This window comes from Podarcis gaigeae, assembly GCF_964106915.1.
Source record: "Podarcis gaigeae genome assembly, chromosome: 4".
Lineage (NCBI taxonomy): Eukaryota > Metazoa > Chordata > Lepidosauria > Squamata > Lacertidae > Podarcis > Podarcis gaigeae.
In genome coordinates, this window is record NC_139677.1 from 98,177,663 (window position 1) to 98,195,727 (window position 18,065).

At 46.7% G+C, this 18,065-nt stretch overlaps 1 protein-coding gene across 2 annotated transcripts in view; it reads left to right on the forward strand.

Annotated features, from left to right (window-relative positions):
- The window catches only part of PAK1 (p21 (RAC1) activated kinase 1), a 98,331-nt gene that overhangs the window by 48,314 nt on the left and 31,952 nt on the right, over positions 1-18,065 (forward strand). For both annotated transcript variants that reach the window (XM_083736837.1, XM_083736836.1), the window contains 2 exons: positions 10,629-10,839; positions 16,620-16,720. In XM_083736837.1, coding sequence (XP_083592963.1) covers positions 10,650-10,839; positions 16,620-16,720 — 291 coding nt within the window. In that variant the 5' untranslated portion in view covers positions 10,629-10,649. The remainder of the gene's footprint in view (positions 1-10,628; positions 10,840-16,619; positions 16,721-18,065) is intronic.

Here is an 18,065-nt window from a genome sequence, read left to right on the forward strand (position 1 = left end):
CTTCTGTGCTTGGATGTCTGCATGAAATCTTTTCCGCATGAGATCAGCTGCCAAGTAGGCTCTTGTCCACAGTTCAGCCTTAACGGTTTTAGTTTTTCTTTTTTACTTTCTCAGCCGAACGTTTCAGATTGTGATCTGAATTAATACGCACACTTGAAGTATCCAATTTGGTTTTCTTGGCTTCATGTTGATTACAGGACAGGTGGTGGCGACTTTGAAGCTGACGCAGAGGAGTCTAAATTTAGTAGTTTTGGGAGATGTGGTTAAACGTCGCTGTTGAGAATTAATAACGCTCTCCATTTAAATAATGCTTTCAGAGCAGCCTTGCACACATTATTTGAGTGTGAATGGCAAAGATACTTCAAAAGCTGCAATTACCACTGGTGTTTTGTGCCTTTGGATGGAAGACATCAATTTCTGAGCTTTAATTTCTCAGGCTTCTTTTGAAGAACTCTGCTTTACACAGCTATTTTATATATATAGTCTCTCCATTGGTTCATTTTCGGAGTCTTGACCTGGAAGATGATATACGAAGGCAGTGCGATTGTGCCAGAGCATGAAAGAATCGTCCCCATCTGAGTCGTCGTGAGAAGTTGGCTGCTTAATTGGGTTCTGCCTTTAATATTTGCAGATGATGAATTTGTAAGACGACTCTTCCTTCTCCTTTATAGCACTGTGCAAAACACTAAATATTGCATAGCTCATCAGCCTCTCTGGAATTTTTTTTTTTTTCTTTGTGCCCAGAAGACTTCCAACAAGGAGTGCGGGTCTGTGAGGGTGATGAGCTGGGGCCTCTTTGGCGCAACCATGGGCGTTGCTAAAAGTAAGGATTTGCAGGCAGCGCTGGGATTTCAGCAAAGTGTGAAAGGGACAGGCAGCCTTCCCCTGCCATGTCCTGCAAGATGTGGGGCAAGATTAGTTGGGAGGCACCGGTGGGGTGGGGAAGAAACTGCTGGTCTGAGTCTGCTCCCCCACCAAGCAGTAAATGTACCGTATTTTTCGCTCCATAGGGTGCACCGCCCTATAGGACGCACCTTGTTGTTTTTTTTTGGGGGGGGGGGAAATAAAGGGGAAAAAAATTATTTCCCCCTCCAGGGGCGGGGCTGGTGTGGGGGAAACCCGAGCTTCCCCCGACCCCAGCCCCCAGAACAGCCTGCTATCCGCAAGCCTAGGGAGCCCGGCGGGAAGTCGCGCCGGGCTCTCCAGGCTTGCAGAGAGCTGCGCGAAGCCGGGGACTGCAGGCAGCTCCGCACAACCCTAGGGAGCCCGGTGCGAAGTCGTGCCGGTCTCCCTAGGGATGCGCAGAGCTTCCTGAAGCACCGACCCCTCTTGCTCTCCAGGCTTCAGCGAAGCCTGCATTCGCCCCATAGGACGCATGCACATTTCCCCTTCATTTTTGGAGGGGAAAAAGTGCGTCCTATAGGGCGAAAAATCCGGTAACTTTTTAAATTTAAATTTTAATTTTTATTGAATTTTACAAGAAAAAAAGAGAAACAAAGAACAATACATAACACTGTAAACACATTTATATACATGTTTTCCAAAATGCAAACTAAAAAAAAGACAAAAGACAAATGGAAAGAAAAGACCAACACGGCCACCTACCTGTGACTAGGTGATGGCTTAGAAAGAGATCCATTCACATCAAAGGAGAGAAGTACAGTGGTACCTCGGGTTAAGTACTTAATTCGTTCCAGAGGTCCGTTCTGAACCTGAAACTGTTCTTAACCTGAAGTACCACTTTAGCTAATGGGACTTCCCGCTGCTGCCGCGCCACCGGAGCACGATTTCTCTTCTCATCCTGAAGCAAAGTTCTTAACCCGAAGCACTATTTCTGGGTTAGCGGAGTGTGTAACCTGAAGTGTCTGTAATCTGAAGTGTATGTAACCTGAGGTACCACTGTATATTAATGGCCATTATTCATGTAAGCATAACCAACCTGCAAGTCCAAAGTCAAGACTTGATTTTCATAGACCTGGGGTTCTAAACAGGTACCACAACACCTTCAGACACCCAATAGCATCTGCCAAGGCCCCTTACCTTTCTGAATTGTTAAATTTTGTGTGCATGTGGGGGAGCGAGGGCGGGTTGCTGCTTCTTCTTTTCCTTCTCCTCCTCCTGTTTGGGGGATTGGTTCTGAGAATCACCACTATATTTCTTCCGTGAGCTGAATATTTTTGTGAATGTTTTCCCACAGCAGTTTCTGGCGTTTCTAAGCAAGTCTTTGGTCCGGAAAAAGGTGGCCAACCCCTGAGATGGGGGATAATAACCTGTTATCCTGTTAATAACCCCCATCCCCCTCCCCCATTTTTAAGTTCCTTACTCCCTTGCGGTTCTGAGACTGCATGCAATTGCTGGCATGGTTCACCTTCCATCGTTAGACAATGTCCGCTGTTTAATGAGCATTCAGTCCGATTGTTCGTGGGGAGGTTGGACGATGTTGCGCCAAAGTGTCACCTCACACTTTCCAGTGCCTCTACCCCACCCGCACTGTCCTTAAAAATGAAAATCCAATCTTTTTGGGGAAGTGGATTTGTTGCCCAACTCCCCATTCCCAAATCCACTGCTCCGCCAGAATTTTGTGGTCTCTGATTGAATCCCACCCAAAAAGTGTGGCAGTCCGGAAGCGCCCCGTGTCACAAGCATAGCTGTCAACCATCCCTTATTTGGCAGGAAAGTCCCTTATCCCAGCGCCGTTTCCCGCTGCTGTCCCTTATTGATGATGTCCCTTATATTTCCTGGGTTTCAGAGGAAGCAGCTCCTCTCCCTCCCTCGCTGCCGGCCAGGGAGGAGGGAGGCTCCAACTGTGTTGCTTGGCTGCATTGCTCACCCAATAAGGAGTCTAAGAACGACTGGGGGGTGGAGCTTGCATGCCTTGTGCCGATCAAATCGGCCGCGTTGCTGGGGACTCACCTTTGCTCAGCGCTTCCCAGCGGAGAGGTGACGGTGGTTTTCCTTGCTGCATCCCCTTTGCCGGGTTGCTGCGCTGTGGGAACCACCGCTTGAGGCTTCGTTTGGCTGCTGGCTGGGCTTTCTGCCTTTGGCTCAGAGGGGCTCAGAAGTTGAACATACCTGTGTCTGCAAAATCCCTTATTTTGGCTGCTGATCCCTTATTTTCGAGGCTGCTGGTCCCTTATTTTCAAATCTGTAAGTTGACAGCTATGGTCACAAGTGATGTATTTTATTGACAAACACGACAGCGTGTTTTAAAATGCAGCCGAGGAGCCCTTTTCAAGCAGCTCTGATTCTCGTTCTCCCCTTTCCCCAATCCAGCTGTGCCTCCAGCTGTCAGTTTTCGTTTTGCTCTGGCCTGAGATCACGCTGGGGGAATGTCTAAGGTGGCCGGCAGCCAGGGGCATGAACAGCAGGCAAGGGAGAAAGTTGGTGTCTGAAACACCCACCTGGACTGCGGAGATTGCTGGAGAATGTCTCCATTTGCCAAGGAGAGAACTTTGCCCCGGACCACGTCAACAAATCCCTTCCTGCGGGGATTTCCTAATAGAAAAATGTTCTGGGTGCTGAGAATCAATTAAGGTGCCGTTCGTTTAAAATGCCTCCTGCACCGGTAAATCAGGAATGGACAGCTCTGAGCTTGGAATCCTGTAGGATGCCAGCTTGGGTGAAGTACACAGAGGCACACATAGGTTTTTGGTACTGTGTTTTAGGATTTTGCAAGGGTTGTGTGTGTATAAGATTTTGCATGGGTTGGAGAAGGAGACTAGGGAGAAAACTTCTGACATAACGCTTGAACTTTTGGACACCCAACGAAGCTGATTGCCGGAAGGTTCAGCACAGGCAAAGGAAAGGACTTCTTCCTGCAGCGCGTAGTTCAGCTGTGGAACTCACTGCCACAAGAAGTAACGGTTGGCTTTAAAAGAGGAGTAGGCAAGTTCACGGGGGGAGAGTGCTATTGATGGCTACCAGTCATGCTCTCCATGTCCTGCCCATGTCATGCTCGCGGAGTCCCCACAGCCATCAGCCACAGTGAGAACAGAAGGTTAGGTGGGCGTTGGCCTGATCCAACAGGCCTCTTCTTCCCATCTTGTAACCATCCAAAATACATTTTCATTACGTGAATAAATGCAATGCAGCTTACATAAGTAGCACACACCTGATTCTTTTATTTAAGACAGTTTCTCTCTTTTAATTCCTCCCCATCGGCCTTGGATATGTGAAAACAAAAACAACAACATTTTTTATTTATACCCCACCCACCCCCGGCCAGAGCCGGGCTCAGGGCGGTTAACACTAGTAAAATTACAATAAAAACATAATGGGGGGGGGGGGACCAATTTAAAATACAGGTTAAAATGCAGTTTAAAATGCAGCCTCATTTTAAAAGTAGCCCATAGATCAAAACCATAAGGGAAGGGAAACATAAGGGTAATAATATTTAATAATAACAATAACAATAACAATAATAATTTATTACTTATATGCCGCCCATCTGGCCAGGCCTCCCCAGCCACTCTGGGTGGCTGCCCACAGAATATTAAAAACACAGTAAAACCTCAAATATTAAATACTTCCCTAAACAGGGCTGCCTTCACAAGTCTTCTAAACGTCAGGTAGTTGTTTATTTCCTTGACATCTGCTGGGAGGGCCTTCCACAGGGCGGGTGTCACCACCGAGAAGGCCCTCTGCCTGGTTCCTTGAAACCTCGCATTTTGCAGTGAGGGAACACACACAAGCACACAAAATCAGTTTCACGGCATCACATAACGCAGGGAAGGAATTTGGATCCCTGGTGTTAGAATGCAGCGTTCTGACAACCATGGCCTTCATTCAGTTAAAGCAAGTTTCTAGACCTTACGGCAGTGGAGGCTTTTATGCCCTGATGCTTGGGGAAAACATCAGCAAGGCTGGGTGAGAGGTAAGCAAGTGCCGACATTCTCCCTAGATGTTTTCCCCTCTCTCTCCCGCCTCCTCCCCCCCCTCCCCCGGCCATGTTCTGCAGAGGCAAAGCAAATTATGCAAAATAAACCAGCCTGCTTTGCATATCTGATTTGAGATTGCTGTGTTTGCGTGACCTTGGGGAACACTCTGAATGCTTTCCTACACTGGTTCCCGTTTTGGTGGGAGCGGCGGTTTTCAGATTTCTCCTCATCGTGCCGAGAATCCTTCCTAAGTGATAATATATAATAATTTATTATTTGTACCCCGCACATCTGGCTGGGCTTCCCCAGCCACTCTGGGCGGCTTCCAAAAAAGATTAAAAATACATTAAAATGTCACTCATTAAAAACTTTCCTGAACAGGGCTTGGTCCTCTGCCGGCTGATGGAAGCACTGAATGACCTATGATCTGTGGGCTAATACAGTGGTACCTTGGGTTAAGTACTTAATTCGTTCTGCAGGTCTGTTCTTAACCTGAAACTGTTCTTAACCTGAAGCACCACTTTAGCTAATGGGGCCTCCTGCTGCTGCGCCGCCGGAGCACAATTTCTGTTCTCATCGTGAAGCAAAGTTGTTAACCTGAAGCACTATTTCTGGGTTAGCAGAGTCTGTAACCTGAAGCGTATGTGTAATGGTTGTGAGGGGTTACTTGTGCGTAAATTGCCTTCAGTTTAGTTAGTTTGCTTGCCCAACCATGCTTAGGGTCAGAGCTCGCCCTCCGTGACCTGTTAGTCACTTGCAGAATCCGAGAGTGGGCGTCTCTTGAACCTCTTCCAGCATAAAAGCTGTTTGACCCCGAGTCTCCTCCTATGTTCCCTGCGCGGAACGCGTCTGCGCAAGTAAGGGGAAGGCAGGAGCGTCCCAGCGCTCTCTCCACTAGTTTCAGGTGAAGGGTCTTGGAGCCCTGTCACCAATTCCTCCCTCTCCCTCTCTTCTCTATGGGTGTTACGCTGAAATCCTTCCCCCCTGCTAGTCCCCTCTCCGGCATCCCTTGGGAGCCCTGCCTCCGTTTCTTGCTCTGATGGCAGTTCCCTGACAGTATGTAACCTGAAGTGTATGTAACCCGAGGTACCACTGTATGCCCAAATGTGAGTCCCGGTTGCAAGTATTTATGCAGTGACTCCACCTTCCTTGGGGTTCTTCCCCAGGTAATACAATAATCTACAGAAGGTGCCAGATAGTTAGCAAGTCTGTCTTACCATAAGGTAAAAGGTGGCACTGTGGTCTAAACCACGGAGCCTCTTGGGCTTGCCGATCAGAAGGTTGGCAGTTCGAATCCCCGCGACAGGGTGAGCTCCCATTGCTGTGTCCCAGCTCCTGCCAACCTAGCAGTTCGAAAGCACACCCGTGCAAGTAGATAAATAGGTACCACTGTGGCAGGAAGGTAAATGGCATTTTCATGTGCTCTGGTTTCCGTCACGGTGTCCCATTGCACCAGAAGCGGTTTAGTCCTGCTGGCCACATGACCCAGAAAGCTGTCTGCGGACAAACTCCGGCTCCTTCGACCTGAAAGCGAGATGAGCGCCACAACCCCGTTGTCGCCTTTGACTGGACTTAACTGTCCAGGGGTCCTTTACCTTTTGCCTTTTACTTTGCCATACCCATCAACATCTGAGTGATCCAAATTGGGATACTCAGATTTTTTTGGTCCCATGAGAGCCAGCAGACTCACCAGAGCACCGGAACAAAAAAACATTCTGGGATCCAGTCAGAAGCCAGGAATGGCTTCTGTAATTCCAGGACATCCCACTTAAATTGGGACAGTTGAGCAGTATGTCTTAACACCTTCTTCCTCACCTTTCTCTATGTTGAGGTCCTCTTCAGCCACTCAGATACACACACACACACACACACACACACACAGTGATACCTTGGGTTAAGTACTTAATTCATTCCGGAGGTCCGTACTTAACCTGAAACTGTTCTTCACCTGAGGTACCACTTTAGCTAATGGGGCCTCCTGCTGCTGCCGCACTGCCGGAGCACAATTTCTGTTCTCATCCTGAAGCAAAGTTCTTAACCTGAAGCACTATTTCTGGGTTAGCGGAGTCTGTAACCTGAAGCGTATGTAACCCGAGGTACCACTATACACACACACACACACACACACACACACACAAAATATAGTACAAAGACCGGAAGAAACACTATGGACAGAACAAGAAGAATAAAGACAGAGTATGAATGCTTCACCTATAGGATTATAAATCATTTAATGTGTTAATGCGAATGGAAATCGCTAAAATTGTAGCTGTGGTATAAGGGTTTGTTTTTCTGACTGGTGTGTAATTGGAATAAGATTATGGAACACATAAATTATGTAAATAATCAAACTCTAGCATGCGGGTGGCCATATAAATTGTATAATTTGGCATTTGAAAGATTGGCATTATTAATTGTATTATAATTTGGTATGGACATAATGAGGCTTTTATTGCATTATTGCAGTGCTTTTTTTCTGGGGGTACGCATACCCCTAAACAGTTTGTGAATCTAAGTTTGACCTCATTGAGGGGCAGTATTTCAGTATGAGTAAGAAAATGAGAGTACACCTAAACATTTGGTTTTTTTTTTAGAAAAAAAGCACTGGGTTGTTGTAATTGAAAATTAATAAAAATTATTATTGGGGGGGAAAGGAACTCAGATATGTAAGTCTCTCCATTAATTCGTTTAATCCTCTTTTAAAGCCATCCAAGTTGGCGGCCGTCGCTGCCTGCTGTGGCAGCGAGTTCCATTGTTTAACTAAGTGCTGTGTGAAGAAGTACCGTATTTTTCGCTCCATAAGCTCCGTATTTTTCGCTCCTTCCTAAAAAGTAAGGGGAAATGTCTCTGCGTCTTATGGAGCGAATGCGTGGTCCCTGGAGCCAAATTGCCCAGGGGCGAAAAGCAGATCATGCTTTTTTTTTTTTTTAAAGAGGGAAGTGGGTGTTGAAACAAAGCCACTGATTGCAAGCGATCGGGAGCAAGATAAGGGAGGCTAGCAATAAAGGAGGCTGCCTGGGAACGGGGAGGTAAAGACAGCAAACTTGCAAGGAGAGGAGACAGGAAGACTAAAGCAATGAGGAGAGAAAATAGAAGAAAAGTAGGAGCAAAAAAATGCCCCAGCTAAGGAAAGGACACTAAGGCAAACAAGAGGGAAGGGAGTGTTGAAAGGAAGCAGCTGATTGGTGGGATCGGAAGAGAGATAAGGGAGGCTAGCGGAGGCTGCCTGGGAGGGGGGAGGTAAAAGCCCATGGATCCTCAGGATTTTTGCATTGGGTCACCCCAAATTCACCATCAGATCACATAGCATGTCCATGGCTACAGCCTGCACCAAAAAAACACGCACCCACTGTTTTGTGGGGTTGCAATGGTGCAAAAACCTGGGTACAAAGCACGGATCCACATGGATCCTCAAGATTTTTGCATTGGGTCACTCCAAATTCACCATCAGATCACATGTCTGTGGTCACAGCATGAACCACAAAAATCATACATCCACTGTTTCGTTCAGAATCTCCCCCCCCCCCCGTTTTCCTCCTTTAAAAACTAGGTGTGTCTTATGGTCAGGTGCATCTTATGGAGCAAAAAATACAGTACTTTCTTTTATTTACATACATTTCAGGCCAAGCACAGCTGAGGCTTGTTGGGTCTCCGAACTGGGCTGAAAAGTCCCAGTTGCTGGCGGAACAAGAGCAGGCACTGCCAGTTTTTCATCTGGCATCCCTAGTCCTGCCATCATCGCCAACTTTTCTCTTTTTGCATGTGGCTAAAAATAGTTGGAGCCACTTGCTTTCTAACCGCTGCCTGACCTGTGGCAATATAGCAGGGGGAAGCTTTTCCTACTGAATCGATAACTGGAAAAGCTTTGACTTCCTCAACTCTTGCCTGCCACAGAGATCTTTCAAAGGCACAGGTAGCGGCGACTCCTCGTTGGAAAGCTGGGGTCACGAGATCGAATCCATCGGTTTGGTTGAATTTTAACTAAACAGTTCTAATTGGATTTTGAATAAATATGCAATTATTCGTGACTGCTTCAAATGTCATTGTGATATTATCTTCCTTAGCGGTAGTGCACACCGCTTTCTGAATAATGCTTTTTATAGGCGAGGGGGCACTGGGGGCGAGTTTGGGAAAAAGTTTGGGAACTAGTGATACACCCCAGAATGAACTTAATTCATGTTCAGTTCACCCGATGATTACGAGAACTATTCTCAGGTGTAGTTCAGAGATTTTTTTTTAATGAATACAGTGAACTTTATTCTGCTCCTGAACTGGTTCTCATTCCAAGCCCAGTCCAAATTTTATTTTAGCCCCAAATCCATTGCTCATAAGGCAGCGGAATACAGTGGTACCTCGGTTCTCAAACGTCTCTGTTGACAAATGTTTTGGAACCCAAACACTGAAAACCTGGAAGTAAATGCTTCCGTTTTTGAATGTGCCTCCTTCCGCTGCGTGTTTTTCAATTTTCTCAATTGAATTGAGGCTTCCATATTGAGTTTTTGGTTTCCAAACGTTTTGGAATTTGAATGGTCTTCCGGAACGGATTACGTTTGAGAACTGAGGTACCACTGTAGCAGAATACCGTATTTTTCTGTGTATAAGACGAGGTTTTTTTCTTTAAATTTTTTGTTAAAAATTGGGGTTCGTCTTATACATGGATAGTACATAGGGGGGAAGTGTGATTGGTTGCTGCTGCGAGCTGGAGATTGTCAGCAGCTATTGGGTTTGTTATTGTTGACTGCGTCAAGGGCTGATAGGCTTTTGCTATGGGTTCGAGTGACAGCATAGGTCAGGCAGATGAGCAATTTTCGGCAATCCCCCCTAAAAAAGCTCAACAACTATGGGCAATCCAAATGCATTTTATATAATAGGGTATATTTTAAATATAAAATATATAAAATAATAGGGTATGTTTTATATACCCTAAAATGTATTTTATATAATTGACTTTTTATTTTTATCCTTTGTACAGTCATACCTCGTTTTACAGCTTCTTCAGGTTGCGTTTTTTCGGGTTGTGGACTGCAGAAACCCTGGAAGTACCGGAACGGGTTACAGTGGTGCTCCGCAAGATGAACGCCTCGCAAGACGGAAAACCCGCTAGACGAAAGGGTTTTCCGTTTTGGAGGCGCTTCGCAAAACGAATTTCCCTATGGGCTTGCTTCACAAGACAAAATGTCTTGCGAGTTCCTGCGGGTTCCCCCCCTTTCCCAAGCCACTAAGCCGCTTATCAGCTGATCCGCTAAAATCGCTAAACCGCTAATAGCGCTAATCCTCTAAGCTGTCAATGGGCTTGCTTCGCAAGACGAAAAACCGCTATACGAAGAGCCTCACGAAACGGATTAATTTCGTCTTGCGAGGCACCACTGTACTTCCGGGTTTCAGCAGTTGTGCATGTGCAGAAGCGCCAAATTGCAACCCATGCATGCGCAGACGCGGGTTGCGAACGCTGTGGGTTGAGAACATGCGTTCGCAACCCGAGCAAATACTGTATATCATATTGTTGTTTTATTGCTATGGCCGATGGCTGATGCAAATAAAGATTCAATCAATCAATCAATCAATCAATCTTCCCACCAAAAAACTCTGGGCAATCTCCACCCATTTTCTTAATTTGGAGTCCCCCAAAATAGGGGGCGTCTTACACACGGAGACATGTTATACATGGAAAAACGCGGTATACTCGCCTCTACCTGTTTTCCGTGCGCCTCAATCTACTGGGTCCAAACCCTGTGTTTCTTTTGATCCTAGTTGTAGCTGTCATCGCTGAAGATGTCCAATAATGGCCTAGAAGCAGAAGACAAGCCCCCGGCTCCTCCAATGAGGAACACTAGCACGATGATAGGCAGCGGGAGCAAAGAGGCGGGACCCTTGAACCACGGCTCCAAACCTTTGCCTCCTAATCCGGAAGAGAAGAAGAAGAGGGACCGCTTTTACCGTTCCATCTTACCGGGAGACAAAAGTACGCTGGCCTCGTTTTTTGACTTTTGCTCACTCGCTCATTGATTTCATTTGAGATTCGCTCCACGTGAAACAGCTGCTCTTCCAAGAGGAGGTTTTTAAGCAGAGGTTGGGTGACTGCAATTCCCCGCGTTGCCGGGTGTTGGACTAGAGACCTTTGGGTTCCCCTCCAAACCCACCTTTCTAGGATTCTGTCTCGGAATCGTGTTCCAGAATTGCAGAATTGAAAGGGACCCCAAGGATCATCTAGTCCAACAGGTCAATAGCGATCTACTGGTAGATCGTCGGGTGTTCCTGGTACATCCTAGTTGATCTCTGTCCCCCTCCCAACTTTGGCTTACTAAAAAGCAACCCCTCCCAACTCTGGCTTACTAAAAAAAAGCTCCACAACTTTGGCTAGATATCTGAAGGAGCGTCTCCACCCCCATCACTCTACCCGGACACTGAGGTCCAGCACCGAGGGCCTTCTGGCGGTTCCCTCGCTGCGAGAAGCCAAGTTACAGGGAACCAGGCAGAGGGCCTTCTCGGTGGTGGCACCCGCTCTTTGGAACGCCCTCCCACCAGATATCAAAGAGAAAAACAACTTCCAGACTTTTATAAGACATCTGAAGGCAGCCCTGTTTAGAGAAGCTTTTAATGTTTGATGCATTACTGTATTTTAATATTTTGTTAGAAGCCGCCCAGAGTGGCTGGGGAAGCCCAGCCAGATGCGCAGGGTATAAATAAATAAATAAATAAATAAATATGGTTAGATCAATGCCAGTTTTTTTATACTGTGATTAGATCGCAGTCTATTGGGAGTTGGCTGTCCCTGATCTAGTCCAATGCTGGACTAGTCCAAGAAATGCAATTGCTTGGTTTCATTGACATGAGCCCTTTGGATCATTTGACAGAGCCCTGTCTCAAGGCACCTCTGTTGCCCCCTGCAATCCTGGTTTCACACCCTTCTTTTTCTGGCAGGGTTCTTTCTGTGACAGGCCAAAGCTCAACAGGTGAAGCTCCGACACCGCTGCATCTCTATGCTGGGAAATGCCTAATCTGTTGGATGTCTGTCAGCCACATTGCCGTTTAAAAAGCAAACCCTTCTAACGGCAGGAGACGTGGCTTCGGCAAGTCAGATCAGGAAAACATCTCATTGCTGTTTCTTCAGTCGTGAAGAAATCAAACAAACCCTTTGCATATTTTTAGCAGCAAGTCAAGATTGTTTACTCTTGGGTTTAAGTTGCAATCTTGAGCTAGAATTCTAATTGAGGCTAGAATCCTCAAGACACGTCCTTGGGTGCAATTTATTTTTTTTTAAGCGAGAGAATTTGCGGCTCGAGTAAATATGTTTGGATCTGACATATTTACTCAGACGTAAGCAGCGACTTTGAGAGAGGCTACATCAATAAAGTATTTCCGAAGGAATTGCTTCTCATGAGGCACCTCCAAAGTGATTTTCGATATATGTATAAAACAGTTAAATATATAACATCTTGCTTACTGGAAAACAATTAAAAAAAATAGATACATATATTTTTTAAAAGCAACTGCACGGACACAAAATCAGTATACAGTTGTACCTTGGAAGTCAAACAGCTTAGTTCCCGAACATTTCGGCTCCCGAACATCGCAAACCTGGAAGTGGCTATTCTGGTTTGCCAACTATTTTGGGAAGCCGAATGTTCGACGGGGCTTCCGTGGCTTCTGATTGGCTGCAGGAGCTTCCTGCAGCCAATCAGAAGCCGCGCTTTGGTTTCCAAACGTTTTGGAAGTCGAACGGACGTCCGGAACGGATTCTGTTCAGCTTCCAAGATGCGACTCTAATTCCAAGTCAGATGCCAACGGGGATAAGGGTTTTAAAAGGCTTGTTGAAAGAGGAAAGCCTTTAACAGGGGCTGAAAAGTTGATGGAGAAGGCACCCCCTCTGATACTAATAGGAGAGAGATCCTATTAGTAGAGGAACCATCATATCAGAAGGCCCAATTCTGACATCATGAGGATCAGACCTTCCTGATAGAATGGTAGCCGTGGGGTGCACTTCTGAAAACACAGCAATCGGTTGGATATGTGGGAATATTTTGCCCCTCCCCAAGCTATGTAGCGGTTCGTACATCGAAACCATACCTTGTATAGTATTTCCTTACTATTTCTTTATTAAATTAATATGCTGCCCTTTATCCGAAGATTGTGGTGCGGCTCACAGTATAAAAATGCAGAAATGCATAACAAACAAAATAATACCCCCCTCCCCACACATTTAAAAGGCAATTATTTAACTATCCCAAGCCTTGGAGAAGAGAAATATTTTTGCCCAGCACCCAAAGTTATATAATGATGGCGCCCGTGTTGCTACCCTCCGGACCTTTCCTGCGGGAGGCACACAAAGAAGGGCCACAGATGATGGCGCAGGGGCCGGGTCAGTTCATATGGAGAGAGGCGGTCCTTGAAGTATTGCGCTCCTGAGCCATTTAAGGCTTTATAGGTCGAAACCAGCACTTTGAATCGGGTCCGGAAACCAATTGGCTGCCAGTTTAGTCGAGCCAGGATTGGTGCTCAAACCGTCTTGTCCCAGTGAGCGGCCTGGCCGCTGAATTCTGCACCAGACTGTATAATGTATTGCAGTAGTCTAACCCAGTGTTTCCCAACCGGTGTTCCACGGCACACTAGTGTGCCGCGAGACTTTGCCTGGTGTGCCGTGGGAGGGAGGCGGGCTCCATGTGCTTAGAGCAACAGGCTGCCGCCCCAAGCCTCGCGCGCCCGACGGGAGCTCCTGCCGGGTGCGCAAGGCTTGCAGACACTCGCCCGAAGCACGGGGCACCCTCCGGAGGGCTCCGCGTGCTTCGGGCAACAGGCTGCCGCCCCAAGCCTCGCGCGCCCAGCGGGAGCTCCTGCCGGGCGCGCAAGACTTGCAGACACTCGCCCGAAGCACGGGGAGCCCTCCGTAGGGCTCCCTGTGCTTCGGGCAACAAGCTGCCGCCCCAAGCCTTGCGCGCCTGGCAGGAGCTCCTGCCGGGCGCGCAGGGTTGCAGACACTCGCTGGAAGCACGGGGAGCCCTCCGTAGGGCTCCCTGTGCTTCGGGCAACAGGCTGCCACCCCAAGCGGCATATAGTCAATATAGGCACAGAGTTAATTTTTTAAACATTTTCTAATGGTGGTGTGCCTCGAGATTTTTTTCATGAAACAAGTGTGCCTTTGCCCAAAAAAGGTTGGGAAACACTGGTCTAACCAAGAGGTTAAGGGACGCGGGTGGCGCTGTGGGTTAAACCACAGAGCCTAGGATGCCGCTTCGAACCCCCGCGACGGGGTGAGCTCCCGTTGCTCGGTCCCAGCTCCTGCCAACCTAGCAGTTCGAAAGCACGTTAAAGTGCAAGTAGATAAATAGGTACTGCTCTGACATGAAGGTAAGCGGCGTTTCCGTGCACAGCTCTAGTTCGCCAGAAGCGGCTTAGTCATGCTGGCCACATGACCCGGAAGCTGTACGCCAGCTCCCTCGGCCAATAAAGCGAGATGAGCACCGCAACCCCAGAGTCGGCCACGACTGGACCTAATGGTCAGGGGTCCCTTTACCTTTACTTTAACCAAGAAGTTGCCAGCGCATAGACAGTAGTAGTTAGTGTTATATACTGAAGTTCTCACCCTGGGCCAGCAGGGGGATACTGTAGATAGTTATGCAAATAAGGGGTCGAAAGTGACGTTCAGTGATTGGATAGTTTTAGAAAATTGTTACAGTTACGTTGTCCTGGAGCTCTATATAAGCAGGCTGGCTGAACCCTTCGGTTCTGTTCTGGCCTGTGAATAAACAAGAGCTGTTTGAAGAATCGCTGTGTCGTCTGATATGTTCACCCACAACTTAACAGTTAGGCTATCCCTGTCTAAATAGCGGCACGGCTGGGCCACTGTCGCCACCTGAGCCCCAAGTGATAGCTGAGGGTCCAGAAGTACCCCTAAACTACGTACCCCCTCCTCCAGAGGAAGTGTAATCTAGCCCAGCTTGGCCCCCTACCCACAAATATTGAGGGGGACAAAGTACCTTCTGTCCCCTATAGTTGGCATCCGAGCATGCCATGATCTTCGGCACAACAACCTACAGGAAGCCACTGGTTTTTGGCTAACCTTCTACCAGTTTGGGGAAAGAGTAACCCGTTAGAGAAGGGAGAGGCCTGCTTTTATGAATCCTGGTTGTAAAGGTTTTAAAGTTCTGGCCTTGCTTTTAAAGGCCCCGTTGAAAATTCCCACAAACGCTATCAAAAGGGATTAGATTGCAAATCCGGGTTCAGCGGGCCTTAAAATTGCTAATCCCCATAAGCTCCTGCCTCACACTGCTCTGTACAGTGTTTTAGCATTGCGGGGGGAAAAAGAGATAGAGAAAAAAAGGGGAAAAAAGATTATAGCGTTAATATTTTAATGCGTTCAGACTCAGGCCACCAAAGCTCTTTGGATTTTGGTCGGCAAAAACCATCTGTTGCTCGTATGCTCATGTAATCCGCCCCCATCCCATAACAACGTACGGGCCAGTGGTATTTAACAGGGTTTGCAGGTAATTAATGTAGTTCTCCGTAGCTGCAGTCGTGTGTTTTGCTTTTAAACTGCTTATGCAAGGACACAGAAAGAGTTAATGGCATTAGCAGAGGACCCTCCATGCTGGGCTAATTTAGAGGGACTCTCTAAAGTGGGCAGCCCAGTAACCCTGGTTAGCGTGGGTTTCTGCATTTTAACAGCTTTAGGATAGCGTTAAAATACCACGTGAAAATTAAGAGCTAACTCCGAAAGGTTCTTTAAAAAATTGTATTCTAATATTCATGTTTTTTACTGAAAGAATTAGCATTTAAAGGAAATAAAGTGGTACTAAGAAAAAAAGGGGGAAGGGGGAGGGAGGAATGAAGATGTGTAAAATAAAGGGGGGGGGGAGAATCTTCAAAAATGCAATGTAATACACTCCCATAATACAGGAGGAAGTGCTGAACAGCATAACCCTGACTGTGCAGAAAAATTTACATCTCTCAGCAGAGAATATTCTTTCGAACTATATACCTGCAGTATGAAAATTAACAACAGGACATTGAAATGGATTCTACATGCCTTAATGGTGGCCAAGAGACTGATATTCATGAATTAGAAGAATAAAGACATGATACCCTTGAATCAATGGATCAAAATAATAATAATAATAATAATAATAATAATAATAATAATAATAATAATAATAATAAAAACATTATAGCATATGTATCCATGTTTGTTAACTGATGTGGTTAAATGATTTTTTTTTAAAAAAAACCTTAGACTGAGTTTTATCACACATGAAAAACTTAAAACAAATCCTTATTTCCTTATGAATAGTCTTTGGACTATAATGTAACAAATAGAAAACTATCTTTAAAATGGTTTTTCCTCCAAAAGCATTTTATTTTAAAAATCCAATTTAAATAAAAAAATTCCGACATAAATTTAATTTTTTTAAAATAAAAAAACCACCATTGATTTTTATCCAACCTCTTCCAAACTTTTCATGTCGGTGACACACTTTTTAGACACGCCATCATTTTGCGATGTAGTAATTCATTCGCGACACGCAGTATGGAAAGCTCTGCCATAGTCGTTTGTTACTTTCCTTGTGTCAGATTTCAAATGGGAAGCTTCTTGGGGCAGAGACCTGTCGTCTTGCGCTCCATGATGCACCCTGCGCCTTTGAAGCGAGTATAAACTATCTTGTCTGTCTATATAAATTGATAGTAACAGTGCTGGCTAACGTAGTCCTTTCCCTTTTGGGGGTGTTTTTTTTCTTCCCCTTGAAACAGCCAACAAGAAGAAGGAGAAAGAGCGCCCTGAGATCTCTCTGCCTTCCGATTTTGAGCACACGATTCACGTTGGGTTTGATGCTGTCACAGGCGAATTCACAGTAAGGAGAATGGGGGACAGCCGGGGTGAGGGGTGGCAGCGAGAGATATGAATGGAAATGGTGGACGGTTCTTACCGGTTGTGCTGATTGATATAAACTGCAGGCCATCCGTGATTTGTTTAGTAACTGATGGCTGGGGTATTTATTTTTTTCTCTACCCAGCGATTGATTCATGGGCCACACCGTGGTGTCTTCCCCTCAAACTTTTATCCTCACAACAACCCTGTCTTTTAGGGCTGGGCGATACCTGGTTTTCAGCACTGCAATATTATCACCAGTGATATACTGATAACATCACAATGTCCTAAATAAGGATGGAGCTTTTGTAGAGGCATTGGCAGATTTTTGCATAGCACACACGTAGAGCGTGATTCGCAATATATTGCCATGTTCAGACCCAGAAACCTTCCCCCTAAAAAAATTCACACTTGACTCAAATTTTGGTTTTTGGCAGAATTTAGGCCACAACTTTATTGATTACAGAAAGTGACTGGTTGCATAGGCTCTGGTTCGACTAGCTCCCTGCCATGCAGGTAGCGCTGACCCAGGGTTCCAGCATCGGTCAGCCAAGAATGAACACCCGGATGAGCGGAAAGCCGGGAATGGGCTAACTCCACCACCCAAATGCCCCCCTGGACTCAGGCACGGGCACAACCCCCTCTCAGGGCTTGACCAAACCATCGAGTCCCTGGATTCCTTTAACGGAATACCCTTCACATAGGGATGGTGACAGCGTTCTCCCACCCCTATCACCTGAACCACAGCCTATCCGCAACCTTACAAGTTGTGACGATTTGCTATGCGGCAGGCGAAACCCAAATGGCAACAGCCCATCAGCCAGGTGGGGGAAATTCCTGCCATGCCCCTGTCCCAACGACAGACGACACATGACGGCATAGCAAGGTCAAGCGCAAAGCCCTAAAAGTAGGGAGAGGTGGGCAGGTGTTCCGAATGCATGCGCCAAAAGAGGAAGCTCTGGGTCACGTTCATAAGCATAAATAGGTCTCTCGAACCGTTTGGACTGCGTCCCATTGGCCAGATTGCACCCAGCTACGAGGGACCTGGGACGTGGCTGGCGCTGTGGGTTAAACCACAGAGCCTAGGACTTGCCAATCAGAAGGTTGGCGGTTCGAATCCCTGCAACGGGGTGAGCTCCCATTGCTCGGTCCCTGCTCCTGCCAACCTAGCAGTTCAAAAGCATGTCAAAGTGCAAGTAGATAAATAGGTACCGCTCTGGCGGGAAGGTAAATGGTGTTTCCGTGCGCTGCTCTGGTTCGCCAGAAGCGGCTTAATCATGCTGGCCACATGACCCGGAAGCTGTACGCCAGCTCCCTCTGCCAATAAA